The sequence below is a fragment of the Panulirus ornatus genome, chromosome 71 (genome assembly GCF_036320965.1).
Source record: "Panulirus ornatus isolate Po-2019 chromosome 71, ASM3632096v1, whole genome shotgun sequence".
Taxonomy (NCBI): domain Eukaryota; kingdom Metazoa; phylum Arthropoda; class Malacostraca; order Decapoda; family Palinuridae; genus Panulirus; species Panulirus ornatus.
Window position 1 is genome coordinate 14557549 of NC_092294.1, and position 20613 is coordinate 14578161.

General features: G+C 44.8%; 2 protein-coding genes across 5 annotated transcripts in view; one reads left to right on the forward strand and one right to left on the reverse strand.

Annotated features, from left to right (window-relative positions):
- The window catches only part of LOC139747986 (equilibrative nucleoside transporter 1-like), a 177951-nt gene that overhangs the window by 101225 nt on the left and 56113 nt on the right, over positions 1–20613 (reverse strand). For all 4 annotated transcript variants that reach the window (XM_071660513.1, XM_071660512.1, XM_071660511.1 and 1 more), the window contains exon 4: positions 5944–6034. In XM_071660513.1, the coding sequence (XP_071516614.1) occupies positions 5944–5978 (35 nt within the window). In that variant the 5' untranslated portion in view covers positions 5979–6034. The remainder of the gene's footprint in view (positions 1–5943; positions 6035–20613) is intronic.
- The window catches only part of LOC139747985 (neuropeptide SIFamide receptor-like), a 140286-nt gene that overhangs the window by 33403 nt on the left and 86270 nt on the right, over positions 1–20613 (forward strand). The gene's annotated exons all lie outside the window — the stretch shown is intronic.

The following is a 20613-nucleotide window of genomic DNA, read 5'->3' on the forward strand; positions in this document are numbered from 1 at the left end:
ATTATAACTTCAGTTATCATTATCAGAGGCCTCTCCGTCCTAGTTATATGAGGAGAGTCTTCGCGGTGGTAATCACCCATTTAACGATCCAATTACTCTCCCACCCCCACTCCCCTTTCTCCTGTACATTCAGTGCTTCACACCCATTTAACAGCACACACAAACTGGCCCTTATTCAGAGCGAGTGGGTTGGCAGACTCATCTCCCTAATTCTCCGGGTCTGTGCGCCGGTACTTTCTCTCCTGTCTACGCCCCACTGGGAAAGCTGGAGCCTCATCAGTGGGTGGCTGGAATGGTGTTAAGGGGGAGGTGTGTGTGTGTGTGTGTGTGTGTGTGTGTGTGTGTGTGTGTGTGTGTGTGTGTGTGTGTGTGTGTGTGTGTGTGTGTGTGTCTTAAAGGGGCTTTGGCTGAGCACAGTGGGTTCGTCTTTTCTCAAGACATCCTCTTTCTCGTCTTTCCCAAGTGGGTTTTCTATAGACCTTCACTTAATTGGTTCCTTTCCCGGTGGGTGTCTATTCTTAGGACCTCGATTGCCTGTCCTTTTCCCAGTGGGACTCTTATAGGACTCTATTGAATGGCCCTTTCCCACTTGGGTTCTATTCTTAGGATCTCAATTGGCTGGCTTTTTCCAGTGGGTTTCTTTGTCTAGGACCTCAACTGGATAGTCCCTTTCTCAGTGGTTGTCCATTCCTAGGACCTCCATTGACTGGCTTTTTTTTTTTCCCAGTGGGCCTTCTACTCTCAGCCCTGAATTAACTGGTCCCTTCCCAGTGGATGTTCTTTTCGTAGGATCCCGAGTGACTAGTCCTCTCCAGTGGGGTCTCTCTTCTCCTTAGGACGTCAACTTGTCAACCCTCTCCAGTGGGGTCTCTCTTCTCCTCGACTTAACAGCCTTCTTCAGTGGGGCCATCAAGTCAAGTGGATCTTCATCCCTGGGTCCTGATCCAGTGGAAGTCTCCTAAAGTTTTTCTCTCTCTCCATCTATTTACCTCTGACGCCATCTTCCACGTCGTCAAAAACAAACGTATTCAAAAATCATGAACACATATATATACGCCATGACTTCATGACCCTCAAAAGTCATGAATCAACTCATCTTTTCACTCTCACTTTAAGTCATCAGAAAATGGTTCCTTAAAGACGCGCGCGCTACCGGACTCCCTCCACCTCCTTGTGGTAACGCAGCGACTGGAAAAAAAAAAGGGTCCCCCGTCCCTTCACTTGTCTGAGATCTCTTCTTATCTTAGATAATTTCCGACGTAGAGGGAAAGAAAGATAAGGGAGATAAAGATTCACGCTCACTGCACACTACTGTATTCAAATCTACTAAAGAAAAAGTTCATCTCTTTACTCCATGTGTAGTTATATTCGGGATATAAGTCATTTCAAAACTGTAGTTCAGATGATGAATTAATTTATAGCCACTATTTTTCATTTTTTTGGGCTTGCCCGCGCGGGATAACATGTGTCGCACCTTCCCTTCTCACACACCAGCTGGGGCCCCTTGTGATGTCTTTCCCTCCTAGATTAGTTTTTTGAAGCTATCTTTTTTTGAGACAATGTATCATGATTCAAACTCATATTCATAGGAATTTTGTGAGAATAAATGTGTATGTGTATGTACACACAAGCACACTTTCATGTACATATATATATCAACTAACTGTTATATTTCTTTCTTATATCTCCCCTGATGGTGTGATTATTACGCGAAAGTGCACTTGGGAACTTAATGCGTTTCATTTTCCCCGTGGACCCGTAGGAATATACTTGATCACGCGTAAAATTGTGATCCTTTCCAATATATATATATATACGAAATTCTCATGTATTGGAACCCATACATCCGGAAATCAAGCCCTTGGCAAAAATGGCAGTACAGACTTAGCGGCTCGCGTGTCCAATTGACCATACTGATCCCAGATTAACTTTAGGAAAATCGTAGTGGGACGTACGAGTTCAATATGGCTTTTAATCCAGTTCATACTGGCTGATTGAATTAATTTTTTCCCCCTATGAAGAATAAGATTTTCCATTTTTCTAATCATTCGGTAAATGAATTTTTATACCGTGGTCTTTTTTCTTTATCTTTTTTTAACCTTATCTGACAAGTAGAATTTTGAGTTAGATATCCATATTAAATTTTTGATGATTTTAGAATATGAGTCAAAAAATTTTGTCAATGTGTATGGAACCACTGTCAAAAATTTTGTCCATGTGTTTGGATGGACCGTCAAAAATCATTTTGAGTGAATTTGATTTTGAATCTGTCTCTCGTTACGTGATGTCTCCCGTGAATGTAATTTGAAAAAAAGTGTATCGAGTGTATGCATCCGCTGTCACACACACACACACACACACACACACACACATACACACACACACACACACACCAGCAGGAGACCCAGGGAGGTGAAATAATCAATATATTCCAATACAGACGAACCAGACGAAGTGCTGAGGGGGTCCTCCATTCATTACCATACTGATGAACTTTGCTGTTACTAAAAGCTGCTGCCAAAATAGAATTGTATATAAAGGGAAATTTCAGGAGCCTTCGCGTTGAATCACCACCACCACCACCACTGATCTCCAACACTATCACCACCACTACCATCAGTCTTCAACGCTTTCACCACCCCCATTATTCTCCAACATTATCAACACCACCATTTTCCTCTACTATCCTAATGCTAACACAGATACGACAGTGGTTAGAAATGATCTGTTATCTGTCCTTCCCATGTACTGTCCTCCAGCAGATAACCTGGTCATAGACCATCAGGTCTTGTGTTATCTGTCCTTCCCATGTACTGTCCTCCAGCAGATAACCTGGTCATAGACCATCAGGTCTTGTGTTATCTGTCCTTCCCATGTACTGTCCTCCAGCAGATAACCTGGTCATAGACCATCAGGTCTTGTGTTATCTGTCCTTCCCATGTACTGTCCTCCAGCAGATAACCTGGTCATAGACCATCAGGTCTTGTGTTATCTGTCCTTCCCATGTACTGTCCTCCAGCAGATAACCTGGTCATAGACCATCAGGTCTTGTGTTATCTGTCCTTCCCATGTACTGTCCTCCAGCAGATAACCTGGTCATAGACCATCAGGTCTTGTGTTATCTGTCCTTCCCATGTACTGTCCTCCAGCAGATAACCTGGTCATAGACCATCAGGTCTTGTGTTATCTGTCCTTCCCATGTACTGTCCTCCAGCAGATAACCTGGTCATAGACCATCAGGTCTTGTGTTATCTGTCCTTCCCATGTACTGTCCTCCAGCAGTTAACCTGGTCATAGACCATCAGGTCTTGTGTTATCTGTCCTTCCCATGTACTGTCCTCCAGCAGATAACCTGGTCATAGACCATCAGGTCTTGTGTTATCTGTCCTTCCCATGAACTCCAATGTACAACTGTTATAATCATCATCTTCCTTAATAACAACTACAATTATGATTATCAATAGAATGATTCTTATCGCATATTTCGTTCACATCATCACAATCATACGTGTTTCAAAACTCATCATTCTCTTTCCTTTCTCTCATTACGTTCACTGTCCTGTACAATGGGCGAGAGAAACCCGACATGACTGTTGTCCCAATCATTTGGGTGTGGGATATGTCCCCAGTCCCAAACCATGTCAACGTCGCTAGTTCTCTCAACCCATCCCACAAAGCATCCAGTCCCAAATAGGGGACTCGCGTAGCACGAACTGTCTAATCACTTTTGCCTATTTACCTCCTTGTAATACACACCTTCTAATATGTCTCACGAATTGTCCAATCACTTTTGCCTATTTACCTCCTTGTTACACACACCTTCCAATATGTCTCGTATAATTCTCGTATCGTTCCGTTGTAGCCACCTAATCAGTAGTTCTAAATCGTGCTTAACAAGCGTTTTGACTAATCTGGTTTATCATGAATTGCTCCACTTTATCGATAATGACCCACTCCTATTTTAAAGGGTTTACATGGGTGTATGTGAAGGAGGTCTGGTCACCTGGTCGTGTGTACTCGAGGTCTGGTCGATGGTGAGGGAGGTCTGGTCACCTGGTCGTGTGTACTCCAGGTCTGGTCGCTGGAGAGGGAAGTCTGGTCACCTGGTCGTGTGTACTCGAGGTCTGGTCGCTGGTGAGGGAGGTCTGGTCACCTGGTCGTGTGTATTCGAGGTCTGGTCGATGGTGAGGGAGGTCTGGTCACCTGGTCGTGTGTACTCCTGGTCTGGTCGATGGTGAGGGAAGTCTGGTCACCTGGTCGTGTGTACTCGAGGTCTGGTCGATGGTGAGGGAAGACTGGTCACCTGGTCGAGTGTACTCTTGGTCTGGTCGATGGTAAGGGGCGTCTGGCCACCATCTCCAACACCATCACCACCACTATCACCATCACATAGCAATGGACTACACATGATCATTTCGACCTCCTCCACCATCACTATCATCTCCACCATCTCCAACGACCTCCACCACCATCCCCAACACGATCACCACCACCATCACAAACCCTATGGCCTACACAATATCAATCCGACCTCCTCCACCATCAATATCACCACCGACCTCCACCATCACCATCCACCAACATTATCACCACCACTCTCTCTCTCTCCCCCTCTCCATCACCACAGAACATGGCATACACACCCGCCCTTTCACCAGTGAAAATACTGCCAACAATGACGGCTTCATTCACACATCGAACCCCCGACCACCTCGCAACACACGAATCTCTCCACGAATAATGTGACTAAAACGGGCCACGGGAAAGACCCGGAAATTACTTCGAACCCCCGTGAAAAGGAGAAGCGAAGCCCAGGTGAATCATTTCCCTATAATGATTTCTCTAAAAATGGCTGTAGCGCTGTTACGAACACTGGATACCGGTGGAGGTGGTTCGAGGCTTCGAAGCGATGGTTCATTTGTGCCTGCTCCGTAGTACGGCTCCCGTACTGCACGACGGTACGACCCTTGAGCACGACGGTACGACCCTTGAGCACGACGGTACGACCCTTGAGCACAAAGGAACGACCCTTGAGCACGACGGTACGACCCTTGAGCACGACGGTACGATCCCTTGAGCACGACGGTACGATCCCTTGAGCACGACGGTACGATCTCTTGAGCACGACGGTACGATCCCTTGAGCACGACGGTACGATCCCTTGAGCACGACGGTACGACCCTTGAGCACGACGGTACGACCCTTGAGCACAAAGGAACGACCCTTGAGCACGACGGTATGATGCCTTGAGCACGACGATACGACCCTTGAGCACGACGGTACGACCCTTGAGCACGACGGTACGATCCCTTGAGCACGACGGTACGATCCCTTGAGCACGACGGTACGATCCCTTGAGCACGACGGTACGACCCTTGAGCACGACGGTACGATCCCTTGAGCACGACGGTACGATCCCTTGAGCACGACGGTACGACCCTTGAGCACAAAGGAACGACCCTTGAGCACGACGGTACGATGCCTTGAGCACAACGGTACGACCCTTGAGCACGACGGTGCGACCCTTGAGCACGACGGTACGACCCTTGAACACGACGGTACGACCCCTGAGCACGACGGTACGACCCTTGAGCACGACGGTACGACCCTTGGCTCTGACGGTCTGTCCCCCTTTTTTATTTGACCAGCTTATAGATGGCACAGGTCAAAGGTCATTCATGCAATCAACTCCTATTGGCTTATTTTCGCATCAATACATTACCTCATCAACACTTGTCTCACTCATTGTATATTAATTTTGACTCATTCCTCATTTGGCACAGTCTATGCCTCATATTTTTCCCCCTTTGCCTTATTCTTTTACAGTACCTCACAAAATTCTTTTCTCACAGCTCATAATAACTACCTCATTCTTACCTCATAACTACCTCATTCTTACCTCATAACTACCTCATTCTTACCTCATAACTACCTCATTCTTACCTCATAACTACCTCATTTGGCACGTCGTACCTCATAACTCTGCCTCATTCTCATTCCCTCAGCCCTGCTTGCTCCGAGGGGCCCCAGATGGCTGAAAATACAAGTGTGAATAAATCTCATGAATACATTTTTGGAGGGACGGGTTGTGGAGGGGGGGGAGGGGTGGGGCAGGTTGTGGAATACATTTTTGGAGGGACGGGTTGTGGAGGGGGGGGGAGGGGGGGGCAGGTTGTGGAATATATTTTTGGAGGGACGGGTTGTGGAAGGGGGGGGAGGAGGGGTGGCAGGTTGTGGAATATATTTTTGGAGGGACGGGTTGTGGAGGGGGGGGAGGTGGGGCAGGTTGTGGAATATATTTTTGGAGGGACGGGTTGTGGAAGGGGGGGGGGGCAGGTTGTGGAATATATTTTTGGAGGGACGGGTTGTGGAGGGGGGGGAGGTGGGGCAGGTTGTGGAATACATTTTTGGAGGGACGGGTTGTGGAGGGGGGGAGGTGGGGCAGGTTGTGGAATATATTTTTGGAGGGACGGGTTGTGGAAGGGGGGGGGGCAGGTTGTGGAATATATTTTTGGAGGGACGGGTTGTGGAGGGGGGGGAGGGGGGCAGGTTGTGGAATATATTTTTGGAGGGACGGGTTGTGAAGGGGGGGGGGAAGGTTGTGGATAGGGGGAGGAGGAGATGATGATGATGAAGATTCGAACTGGGTTTTAGGAGGGTTCTTTTGGAGTGTCGTTTGGAGGGAAGTGGTCTTAGAGGGAGATATTTGTGGAGAGGTGGGGACTGGGCTTTAGGAGGGAGATATTTGTGGAGAGGTGGGGACTGGGCTTTAGGAGGGAGATATTTGGAGAGGTGGGGACTGGGCTTTAGGAGGGAGATATTTGGAGAGGTGGGGACTGGGCTTTAGGAGGGAGATATTTGGAGAGGTGGGGACTAGGCTTTAAGAGGGTTCTTTTGGAGAGTCGTTTGGAGAGAAGGATCTTGGAGGGAGGTATCTGGAGAGGTGGGGGAGAGGGGTGGGGAAGAAAAGGGGGGAGGGGTAGGGGGTTGGCTTGCTTGGAGGCAGGAGAAGCATCAGGCTTTGGAGGTATATGTTGGGATCTCCAACACTGAGGAAAACAGAGTGTGAGCCACGTATCCCTCATAGATAAACCATGGTATCGTATGTATTCGCCATTTCCCGCGTCAGCGAGGTAGCGTTAAGACCAGAGGTCTGAGCCTTAGAGGGAATATATCCTCACTTGGACCCCTTCTCTGTTCCTTTTTTTTTGGGGGGGAAAATTAAAAAACGAGAGGGGAGAATCTCCAGCCTCCCGCTCCCTCCCCTTTTAGTCGCCTTCCACGACACGCAGGGAATACGTGGCAAGTATTCTTTCTCCCCTATCCCCAGGGATAATATATATATATATATATATATATATATATATATATATATATATATATATATATATATATATATATATAGGTAGATAGGTAGATAAATATATGCTCGTATTTGTATTTACTCAAAGTAAAGGCGAAATAGTAAACCTTTGAATTGCTGACTTTTAAACGTATGTATGTGTGTGTGTGTGTGTGTGTATGTGTGTGTGTGTGTGTGTGTGTGTGTGTGTGTGTGTGTGTGTGTGTGTGTGTGTGTGTTGTCTATGCTTATTTGCATAAACTCGCGGGGAATTTACATGGCACTGGAAACAGCGTGACACTTCACCCTTCTAACGTGAGAGGATACAAACATTTGCCAGAAAGAAAAAAAGAGAAAATTGAAATATATAAAATTGACCTGATTTTCAACCATATTTACTCTTGTCTCCTTTGAAATGGCCGACCAGGCGTTCCAGTACGGAACGAACCGCCCCCTCCTGGCCATTCCCCTGGAACCCGTTTCATTCCTATGGACCAGTGGACAAAGAGCCCTTTTTCCTATATAATTGATATTCTCGTCAGCAACAACAGACCAATTTAGACTTAATACAGTCAGTGTCTGCCGGGCGGCAGGGAGAGAGAGAGAGAGAGAGAGAGAGAGAGAGAGAGAGAGAGAGAGAGAGAGAGAGAGAGAGAGAGAGAGAGAGAGAGAGAGAGAGAGAGTCGATACGACACCATGGAGAAACTGGTGCTCGGGGTTTGAGGCGTTTCGAAATTTTCGGAATTTTGGATCATATTAGCTCCGAAATGGAGTGGCCCTGTGTGTTATTGTGCGTGTTGTGCTATCGTGGCTCTTGCTCTTCATATATATATATATATATATATATATATATATATATATATATATATATATATATATATATATATTTTTTTTTTTTTCTTTCATACCATTCACCATTTCCCGCGTCAGCGAAGTAGCGTTAAGAACAAAGGACTGGGCCTTTGAGGGAATATCCTCACCTGGCCCCTCTCTCTGTTCCTTCTTTTGGAAAATTAAAAAAAAAAAAAAAGAGGGGAGGATTTCCAGCCCCCCGCTCCCTCCCCTTTTAGTCGCCTTCTACGACACGCAGGGAATACGTGGGAAGTATTCTTTCTCCCCTATCCCCAGGGATATATATATATATATATATATATATATATATATATATATATATATATATATATATATATATATATATATATATATATATATATATATATATATATATACCTAAGAATGTAAACTACTAAATTCTTTATTAAGTCCTGATTTCATAAACTCCAAGAAAACATTCAACTTATTTGCATATATTAACTTTAATATGGAGATATTTATGCATTAAAAAGGTGTTTTTTTAGGGCGACATTTTAATTAATATAGGCCTTATTTAGCGAAGAAATTTGAAACAAATTTACGAAGAGTATTTTCTTGATCTTTGATAACGTTACGTATTTCTATTCTTATCTCATTGGTCTATTCTTATCTGACTGGTCTATTCTTATCTCATTGGTCTATTCTTATCTCATTGGTCTATTCTTATCTCGTTGGTCTATTCTTATCTCATTGGTCTATTCTTATCTCATTGGTCTATTCTTATCTCATTGGTCTATTCTTATCTCATTGGTCTATTCTTATCTCATTGGTCTATTCTTATCTCATTGGTCTATTCTTATCTCATTGGTCTATTCTTATCTCATTGGTCTATTGTTATCTCATTGGTCTATTCTTATCTCATTGGTCTATTCTTATCTCATTGGTCTATTCTTATCTCATTGGTCTATTCTTATCTCATTGGTCTATTCTTATCTCACTGGTCTATTCTTACCTCATTGGTCTATTCTTATCTCATTGGTCTATTCTTATCTCATTGGTCTATTCTTATCTCACTGGTCTATTCTTATCTCATTGGTCTATTCTTATCTCATTGGTCTATTCTTATCTCATTGGTCTATTCTTATCTCATTGGTCTATTCTTATCTCATTGGTCTATTCTTATCTCACTGGTCTATTCTTATCTCATTGGTCTATTCTTATCTCATTGGTCTATTCTTATCTCATTGGTCTATTCTTATCTCATTGGTCTATTCTTATCTCATTGGTCTATTCTTATCTCATTGGTCTATTCTTATCTCACTGGTCTATGATGTTTATGTTTATCTAAATACCACAAACAGCTTCGAAGGAAACATATGGTTTGTTATTCTTTGAGTTCCTTTGAAATCCCTTGTTGTGTTCCTTTGAATTCCATTGTAATCATTTGAATTCCTATGTAATCCTTTGAATTCCTATGTAATCCTTTGAATTCCTATGTAATCCTTTGAATTCCTATGTAATCCTTTGAATTCCTATGTAATCCTTAGAATTCCTACGTAATCCTTTGAATTCCTATGTAATCCTTTGAATTCCTATGTAATCCTTTGAATTCCTATGTAATCCTTAGAATTCCTACGTAATCCTTTGAATTCCTATGTAATCCTTAGAATTCCTACGTAATCCTTTGAATTCCTATGTAATCCTTTGAATTCCTTTGTCATTTCAGTGGCTGTAACAAATGACACACATCTTGCCAAGTGGAAATAACACAATACAGCACTGATAATCAAACCACTGTTCTACAGCTAGTCACTGTTCTACAGCTAGTCACTGTTCTACAGCTAGTCACTGTTCTACAGCTAGTCACTGTTCTACAGCTAGTCACTGTTCTACAGCTAGTCACTGTTCTACAGCTAGTCACTGTTCTACTGAGAACAACTGTTCTTCCTTATCTATCATCATTGAAGAGACAAGATGTAGAACTTCCATTTGACACGAGCCTACAACACCATTGTCGACCCCCGACAGACGTGTGTGAAGTCGAGGGTATAATTCCTGGTTGAATTGGTGGTTTGGGATGAACTTTTTTTTTTGGGGGGCTAACTACTTCCAGGGTCGTTATCGTCAAGTGAACAGCCACCAACTAAACTATCCTCAACACCTTGTTAAGGTGTTGAGGATGATAACGCCACATACTACCTAACAATAGACCCTCATACCACATACGCCCTAACAATAGACATCATACCTCATACTGCCTAACAATAGCTCTCAGACCACATACTCTCTAACAATAGATCTCATACCACATACTCCCTAACAATAGCTCTCAGACCACATACTCTCTAACAATAGACCTGATACCACATACTCCCTAACAATAGCTTTCAGACCACATACTCTCTAACAATAGACCTGATACCACATACTCCCTAACAATAGCTTTCAGACCACATACTCTCTAACAATAGACCTGATACCACATACTCCCTAACAATACTGATACCACATACTCCCTAACAATAGACCTGATACCACATACTCCCTAACAATAGACCTGATACCACATACTCCCTAACAATAGTTCTCTGACCACATACTCCCTAACAATAGTTCTCACACCACATACTCCCTAACAATAGTTCTCAAACCACATACTCCCTAACAATAGATCTCACACCACATACTCCCTAACAATAGTTCTCAAGCCACATACTCCCTAACAATAGATCTCAGACCACATACTCCCTAACAATAGCTTTCAGACCACACATATTCCACCATTAACCTAGACACTTGATCAGCATCTCTGCCTCAAATGAGAAATATCCTAACATTGCAATTGGGAAGTATCTTAACTACGCCCCAGAAAATATAGGCAAAGTATTTCTAAATTCCACCCACCATACACAGTCTTGCTCAATTACCCAACACGTTGTGTGTATTTATATGTAATTCACTGTAACTCACTTTCTGGAACTTTTATCACTTCTCCCCGAACTGCATTTAACGTCATTGCCCACAACATAGACAGGGGGTGGGTTTATTTCCCCAGGATGTGTGTGTGTGGGTCTATATATGAGGCCACCTTTTTTTTTTTTTCCCAGGGAACGAGGATTGAAATGTAATTCTCACTCGTTTCTGTACGAAGGATTAAAATGTTCTGGGGGATATACAAATTTTTTCTTCCTCCCTTTTATTTTTGTCAAAGGTTTGTAACTGTCTAAAGTAATTATGAACAGGTGACATGTCATCACAAAGGGATTTGGATATGTGTCGTGTGTTTGTGTACAGTTCAGTGGTGTGTGAGTGTTTGGTGTAGATGCAAGTCTATTCTAACACCTCTTCCACTATGTGTCTATTCTAATACTTTTTCCACTATTTGTCCATTCTAACACCTCCTCTTCCACTATGTGTCTATTCTAACACCTCCTCTTCCATTAATTGTCTATTCTAACACCTCCTCTTCCATTACTTGTCTATTCTAACACCACCTCTTACACTATTTGTCTATTCTAACACCTCCTCTTTCACTACTTGTCTATTCTAACACCTCCTCTTCCACTACTTGTCTATTCTAACACCTCCCCTTCCATTACATGTCTATTCTAACACCTCCTCTTCCACTACATGTCCATTCTAAGACCTCGTCTTCCACTACATGTCAAGTCTACCACCTCTAAACCCATACCCTATCAAATCTAACCCCTTTCCCACCTCTTCCATCACTCTTTCCTCCCCTCTTCCATTACCCTCTCACCCTACAGTAATGCACTCACACTTCCCACCCTCCCCTCCCACACTCTCCCTCAAGTTGGGTGTCACAGAGGCCTGGGAAAAAAAAAAAAAGAAAAGGACCCCCACCCTAGTGTTCGCCCCAGTGAACACCCTCCTCTCCACACCTTCCACCCCTCTTCGTGCATACGCCCCTGGAAGGTCACTGCTCCCCTCTGCTCCCCCCATCCACATTTCCAGGATCTTCCAGCATCGCGCTAAAGAGAGTTTTTCTTCTTCCATCAAATTCTCTCCTAGTTTTGCCCCCGTTTCGACTACATATGCTAAATGTCGCCTTTGCCATTTTTATGTCTTCCAGGGCCCGCTCCTCGCCTTATTTTGGAAACTGAAGGTCCTTCCTTAGAGCAATTTGGCCATCAAGAATTCCAGTTATTTGGCCGACTTTTACCATAGTTCAGTTCCAGAGCGCTGGAAGCAAGTCAAACCTCCATTGACTGAGAGTCACTTTATATGCAAATTTCAGTTCGATTTGTGTATATGTATTTACGACATATTATCCACTTACTTCAATTATCTTTCAATTTGAGTTGATTTTTTTTCTTTACGTCATCTGTCACCAGTTTTCGTGCAGTCTGTCCCTTTGTGTTTCGCTCCTAGGGAGTATTCGATTATGGTAATTATGTACTGAGAGGACCCAGGAAGGGAGGCACACGCCTGGGAAGTGTGGTGCTAAGCCTCCAGATTGACCCAGGTAGGGAGGCATACGCCTAGGAAGTGTGCTGCTAAGCCTGCAGATTGACCCAGGAAGGGAGGCATACGCCTGGGAAGTGTGCTGCTAAGCCTCCAGATTGACCCAGGAAGGGAGGCACACGCCTGGGCAGCGTGTTGCGTCTTGAGAGCAAAAGCCAGACCCATGGTGTTGGGTGATGGTAAACAGACGCCTCTGATGTTCCCAAGGGTTGTATTCTTTTATTTTGTCCTCATAGATTCTGGTTCAAAATATAATGGTCATTTTGTCTCTGTTCTGGTGGCTAAGGCTTGCCCTTTGTAGCCCTTATGGACACTTTAATTCAAGCCCTCCTTACGCTACCTCGCTGACGCGGGAGACGGCGATTAAGTATATATATATATATATATATATATATATATATATATATATATATGCAGACTCCTGGCAATATACTGTCAATGCTGGAGTGTTTTTTGGGGGGAGTGTGATGCTCTCTCTCTCTCTCTCTCTCTCTCTCTCTCTCTCTCTCTCTCTCTCTCTCTCTCTCTCTCTCTCTCGCCTATCTACTTATCTACCCCTGGCCTGTGTTGGTTTGGGCTTCCCCTTCCACTAAGACCTGAGAAGGTGGAGGAGGAAGGAGAAAACGATCCCTTGAGTATCTAAATAACTTTTTTTTCATTTACTTCTCTCCTTCCCTTTCCCTCCACTGGGGGGAAGGGGAGGGGGATCGAACCCCGGAAAACAATAAAGGATCAAATGGTCGATTCAACACGCCATTTGAGCATCAAGACTCGATTACAATGGACGTTCGCGCTTGCCTTCTTTCGGATACGATTTCTCTGCAGCGTTTACAGGAGGATCCGTTCTGATCCTACACACAAGTGCTACATCAGTGTTTGGCCTTCCTTAGTGGCCTGCCACTACCCTGGCGTGCCACTAAACTGGCGAACCATTAATCTGACGTGCCACTACCCTGGCGTGCCACTTATCTGGCATACCACTAACCTAGCGTACCACTAACCTGGTGTACCATTAATCTGGCGTGCCACTAACCTGGCGTGCTACTAACCTATCGTGCCACTAACCTGGCGTGCCACTAACCTGGGGTACCTTTAACCTGGCGTACCACTAACCTTGCGTATCATTAATTTAGCGTACCACTGAGCTGGCGTACCATAAACCCACCACTAACCTGGGGTACCTTTAACCTAACGTACCACTAAACTAGCGTGCCACTAACCTGGCGTACGTTTAACCTAGCGTACCATTAAACCTGGCGTACCGTTAATCCAGCGTACCATTGAACAGCGAACCATACACCTGGTGTACCACAGGGCTGGCGTCCCCACCCACCCATCTTTACTTACGAAGGTTTAACATTACCCTGTACCATCCCTGGACCTCTCGCGTACCCCTCCAGCGGTACACTTACCCCAGGCAGATAACACGATCAGCCCAAGGTCAATAAAGACAGAAAACCACAACACTCTAACCCAATATAAACCTTCCAGTGGACTATAAACCCCCTCAAAAAAACATAAAACAAAAAAAACCCATCATGGATACGTTATGTATCTCCCAAAAGGTAAAATCTTTCGTGTCTTCGTTAAAGGCTTTTAATCTACTTTGACACAGTGCTGGACGCTGGACGGGTAAACACAAACGCCCCCCCTTCCCCCCAGATTCTCTAGGGGGGCTGGGGCTTGGGGCTTGGGGCTGGGGCTTGGGGCTGGGGCTTGGGGCTGGGGCTTGGGGCTTGGGGGCAGGAGGTCACGTCCATCCTCTGACCTCTATTGTCGAATCAATTACCTGACCTCCTCCTCCCATCATCGCCACCTCGCATGCGAATAGAGGTCGGGGGACTTCCGTGTTTTCCCCTGTAGTGAATCCGACTAGAATACCAACAAGAGAAAGTCGGAGGGAAGGGAGGAGGATTGGAGATCACTTACCCTTGTATGAGGAGGGAAAATATAAAGGATTCGATTCTATTCTCGTCCAGTTCGGGATGGATTGTCGGACGCGAGTGGTAGCGTGCATGAGGTTGTGTCGTCTATCTCGTCCCCCCCCCCTTGTAGGTCAAGGTACAGAGAGAGAGAGAGAGAGAGAGAGAGAGAGAGAGAGAGAGAGAGAGAGAGAGAGAGAGAGAGAGAGAGAGAGAGAGAGAGAGAAGAGAGAGAGAGGGCGCTCGGGGCGCGGGGAGAGGCGGGAGAGTGACTGGTAATAGAGAGAGAGAGTGAGGGAGGGTCGGGTGGTGGGGCCGCTGGCTGAGGTGTATTGAAGTTAGGGGTGCTGGGAGGGAGGGAGGGAGGGAGGGAGGGAGGGAGGGAGGAGGGAGCTGAAGGGCCCCCACCTCCAGCAGGCCTGATGAACGACGACGCCCTAGGGCCATAGGAGGCAACTCCCAGCTCCTCCTCCCTAGGGAGCTGGGTTTAAGAATTCCTGAGCCTGCTAGGACGGAGGGAGGGAGGGAGGGAGGGAGGGAAGGAGGGAGGGAGGGAGGGAGGGAGGGAAGGAGGGAGGGAGGGAAGGATAGAGGGAGAGAGGGAGGGAGGGAGGGAGGGAAAGAATAAGGGTGTGGTTCACGATGGACGGGGAGAGAGAGGGAGTAGAGAGAGAGAGAGAGAGAGAGAGAGAGAGAGAGAGAGAGAGAGAGAGAGAGAGAGAGAGAGAGAGAGAGAGAGAGAGAGAGAGAGAGAAAGTAGAGAGAGAGAGAGAGAGAGAGTAGAGAGAGAGAGTGGTGAGTAGTGGGGACAGAGGAGGAGGATCAAGGAGTGAGAGAGAGTATAGAATAGAAACAGCGAGTGGCAAGGTGGAGGATAACAGAAATATAGACAAACTATATAGAAGAGGCAAATATGAGGAGAATATAGCAACTTGTGAGAGGGAGGGAGGATAAAGTTGGGATCTGTGAGAGGGAGGGAGGATAAAGTTGTGATCTGTGAGAGGGAGGGAGGGTAAAGTTGGGATCTGTGAGAGGGAGGGAGGGTAAAGTTGGGATCTGTGAGAGTGAGGGAGGGTAAAGTTGGGATCTGTGAGAGTGAGGGAGGGTAAAGTTGGGATCTGTGAGAGTGAGGGAGGGTAAAGTTGGGATCTGTGAGAGAGAGGCAGGGAGCGTAAAGTTGGGATCTGTGAGAGGGTGGGAGGGTAAAGTTGGGATCTGTGAGAGAGAGGCAGGGAGCGTAAAGTTGGGATCTGTGAGAGGGTGGGAGGGTAAAGTTGGGGTCTGTGAGAGGGAGGGAGGATAAAGTTGGGATCTGTGAGAGGGAGGGAGGATAGAGTTGGGATCTGTGAGAGTGAGGGAGGGTAAAGTTGGGATCTGTGAGAGAGAGGGAGGGTAAAGTTGGGATCTGTGAGAGGGAGGGAGGATAGAGTTGGGATCTGTGAGAGGTAGGATGGCGGGGAAAGGAAGATAAAGTAAGAACTGCAGCAAAAACATGACTTTATCCTACCCTTGAAGGATACATATGACCGCCAGACACCACGTCAACACCCATACCAACACACCACGTCAACACCCATACCAACACCACGTCAACACCCATACCAACACCACGTCAACAGAGAGAGGGGGTGTCTACACACACTAGCAGACTTCACACTCACAACTCACACTAGTGTGAGTTAAGTACACGAGTGAAATCATCAAATACTCCAGACTCCCCTGTATATCTATAGCCTCCAAACCCTTTCTAAGGGAACTAAACACACTTCAATGCTATGTATCGAACACTGAGGGCCTTCGAACCTCCATACACACACTCTAGCAGGCATCACACTTACAACTCACACTTATAACTCGCACTAGTGGGTTTACTAACACCCCAGACATGCCTGGAACTCGACAGCCACCAAATCCTTTCTAAGGTTACTAAACACACTTCAATGCTATGTATCGAACACTGAGGGCCTTCGAACCTCCACACACACACACACACTAACAGGCATCACACTCACAACTCACACTCACAACTCACACTTACAACTCACGCTAGTGGGTTTATCAACACCCCAAGACATCCCTGGAACTCGACAGCCACCAAATCCTTTCCGAACGGGACCTGAACACACTCGAATGCTAATGTATCTACCAATATGAACCTTCTCCCATCGCCCCCCTTGTCGTAGTCGCTCTCCAATTTCTGCACCACTGAGTATCGAATCCTCTCTCCTTCACCCACCCCCCCCCACCCAATCCTTTGGCTCGCCAGGTCATTAAACATCACGTAGAAGGGCGAGGGGTGACGAGGGGAGGGGCGCCGCCCCCCCCCTCAACTCGTGTCAACATCTCTTCCCTTCGCTTCTTCACGTGGGCGTGTCTCGAGGGTGGGTAAGGTTAGGTATGTATCCATGTTCAGCATCGTTCGCTACTTCGTTATAAGCTCAGGCACTTCAGGTGAACTGCTTGTGGTGAGGGGGGGGGACCACGACCTCGCTTGACCCACCCCCACAACCCTTTTTTAATCGCGAGACACTTTGGTAAAAAACGGGGGAAGAAATGTACAGGAAATGTAATGTTTTCGAAATAATGTTCGCTTTCATCCCACGTATGGCTACATATGTATTCTGAAATTTCGTACTACTACTACTACTACTACTACTACTACTACTACTACTACTAATATTACTACTACTACTACTTGTACTACTATTAATTTTACTACTACAGTTGCCACTTATATTACTACTGCTTCTGTTCCTTCATCTATATCCTTTATCTATCATTCTGTTGTCTATAGCCCTTATCTATTGATCTTTCGTCGTGTATAGCCCTTATCTATTGATCCTTTCGTCGTCTATAGCCCCTTATCTATTGATCTTTCGTCGTCTATAGCCCTTATCTATTGATCTTTTGTCATCTATAGCCCGTATCTATTGATCTTTCATCGTCTATAGCCCTTATCTATTGATCTTTCGTCGTCTATAGCCCTTATCTATTGATCCTTCGTTGTTTATAGCCCTTATCTATTGATCTTTCGTCGTCTATAGCCCTTATCTACTGACATTCTGCAGTCTATATCCCTCATCTATTCTTCCATAGCCTATAGCCCTAATCTATCGCTCTTTCGCAATCTCTATCCTTTATCTACTGATCTTTCGCATTCTATTTCCCTCATCTACTAAAACAGTGCAACTTATTACAGGTATAATATAGTGTTTATGTATTAATTAACCGAATCATATGGATTGTTAACCGAATCATATGGATTGTTAACCGAATGGTATGGATTGCTAACCGAATCATATGGATTGTTAACCGAATCGTGTGCATTATTAACCGGATCGTATGGACTGTATCCCTTCACACAACGATTAGAATCAATTATTACGGATGACTATGTTGATTTACCGTAATGCAAGACGGTTTATAATTAGGATCGGTTAAGTTTGGGTGTCTGTCTCTATTAACCGGAGTGTTCGGTTGAGATCTAGTTAGGCTCTTGAGTGTAATCGTTTATTTCATATGTCTATTGTTATTTGAACCGAAATGTTCACATAAATCTTAACCGGACCACGATCAATGTGAGTTATTTCGGATGCTAGTGCTAAAACAACCGGACTGTATCGTTTCATATCCGGTTACTTGTATTGGTCAATCCGGATACCGAGCGGCAGAAGCCTCGTATCCGACTTAGCCATCACATAATGGCCGTAATTAACACGTTTCGGACGAGGTAATGGATGAGAGAGAGAGAGAGAGAGAGAGAGAGAGAGAGAGAGAGAGAGAGAGAGAGAGAGAGAGAGAGAGAGAGAGAGGGTTGTCTGAATTGCCTGTTAAATGATCATCTAATACAATGGAGTAATTGTTAATGACTACCAGGCCATTCAGCACTGATTGGTAGTGATTAATGATTAGAGAGTGATTAATGATCATGGCTTGTATTGACCCATTAGTCTGTTGCAGGTGGCTGAACGTACGGAGAGAAGATATATATATATATATATATACTTTTTTGAGGGGGTTATCCTCTCTCTCTCTCTCTCTCTCTCTCTCTCTCTCTCTCTCTCTCTCTCTCTCTCTCTCTCTCTCTCTCTCTCTTATACTTAAACGCTGTTTCCCGCGTCAGCGAGGTAGCTCCAGGAAAGAGAGGAGGAAGAATGGCCCATCCACTCATTTACAAATGTATAAACAAAAACACCTATGCACGCACATATACATACATATACATATCAACATATACATACACAGGCATATACATATCAACACATGTACATACTCATACTTGCTTCCCTTCATCCATTCCCGTCGCCACCTTGCCACAAAGGAAACATCGTCGCTATATATATATATCAATGTTATCTTAAGCTATAATCTCAAAGGTTGTGATATTTCTTTACCGAGGCCTGGGTGGGATTAACACAAGAGATGATCGGCTTAATGCAAAGGAATGGGCTTCGAATCCAATCCCATTTATGGGCGTGAGGCTTTACGTGTGTGAAGGAACTCGGAAAGGCGCGGGAATGTCTGGTGATCTGTGGGCACCTGGATGATGTTTGTACGTGTCTCTCTCGCAAGGATCATGGAAGGGTGTGTGTGTGTGTGTGTGTGTGTGTGTGTGTGTGTGTGTGTGTGTTTTCGTATTTATATGTATTCTTTTAAGTAGCGTCATCCCTTTTACACACACACACACACACACACATACAGATCCTCTGGCCCTTGGAGATAATCAATATATATTCCCCTTTATCAATAAGAGATTAGAGGATAAAGGATTAGATAAAGGTGTTATCAGGTCCCAATCTCTCTTATCAGGTCTTCCAACAGGTTAGATGTCTACTGCTTCAGTCTTCCCTAAAATATTTTTCTTTCTCGAATAAACTCTTCTATTTTTCCCTCCATCACCGATATTTTTCCCCAATATCTTTTTTTCCCCCCCTGGACCCTGAGTCCTTTTAAGTAGATTATCTGCCCTCTCTTTTTTTTTTGTGTGTGTGTGTGGCTGAAGTGGCTTTTATCCCAGGCACTAGGATCCGTGTTGGAGGGATATAGATAGATAGATAGACAGATAGATAGATAGATAGATAGATAGATAGATAGATAGATAGATTTGCTGGAAGCTACAATGATAAGGAAGATAGGATTAGAACGAAAGCAATTGGGTTTTTGTTCCATTTTCTTTGTGTGTGTGTGTGTGTGTTTATATATATATATATATATATATATATGCTATACATAATCGCCGTCTCCCTCGTCAGCGAGGTAGCGCAAGGAAACAGACAAGGAATGGCCCAACCCACCCACGCACACATGTATATACATAAACGCCCATACACGCATATAGATACATACATATACATTTCAACGTATACATATACACATAGAGACATAGACATATATACACATATACATATTCATACTTGCTGCCTTCATCCATTCCCGTCGCCACGGGCTATAGATGAGAATGTGGCTTGGAGGGTCCATGTTTGAGGGCAGTATGTGGCGTGATATGATTAAGTCCTAAAAGGGTAAAAACAATGTGTGGTAATAAGAGTGTGGTTGAGAGAGAGAGCAGAAGGTGTATTGAAATGGTTTGGACGTATGGAGAGAATGAGTGAGGAGAGGTTGACAAAGAGGATATATGTGTCAGAAGTGAAGGGAACAAGGAGAAGTGGAAGACCAAATTGGAGGTGGAAGGATGGAATGAAAAAAGATTTTGAGCGATCGGGACCTGAACATGCAGGAGGGTGAAAGGCGTGCACGGGATAGAATGAATTGGAGCGACATGATAGAGAGGGGGCGACGTGATGTTAGCAGACTGAATTCAAGGTATATGAAGCAGACGGGGAAAACCATAGAAGGTCTGTGGGACCAGGTTGTGGATAGGGGACAGTGGCTTCAATGCTTTACAGAGACAGGAAATGAATGTGGGCGAATGAGGCCATTCTTCGTTTGTTCCTGGCGCTTCCCTCGTTAACGCGGGAAACAGGCGAAGAAGTGTCTGAAGAATCCCAAAGAGGAATTTCATAAAACTTTAACCGGAATGGATGATTTCAC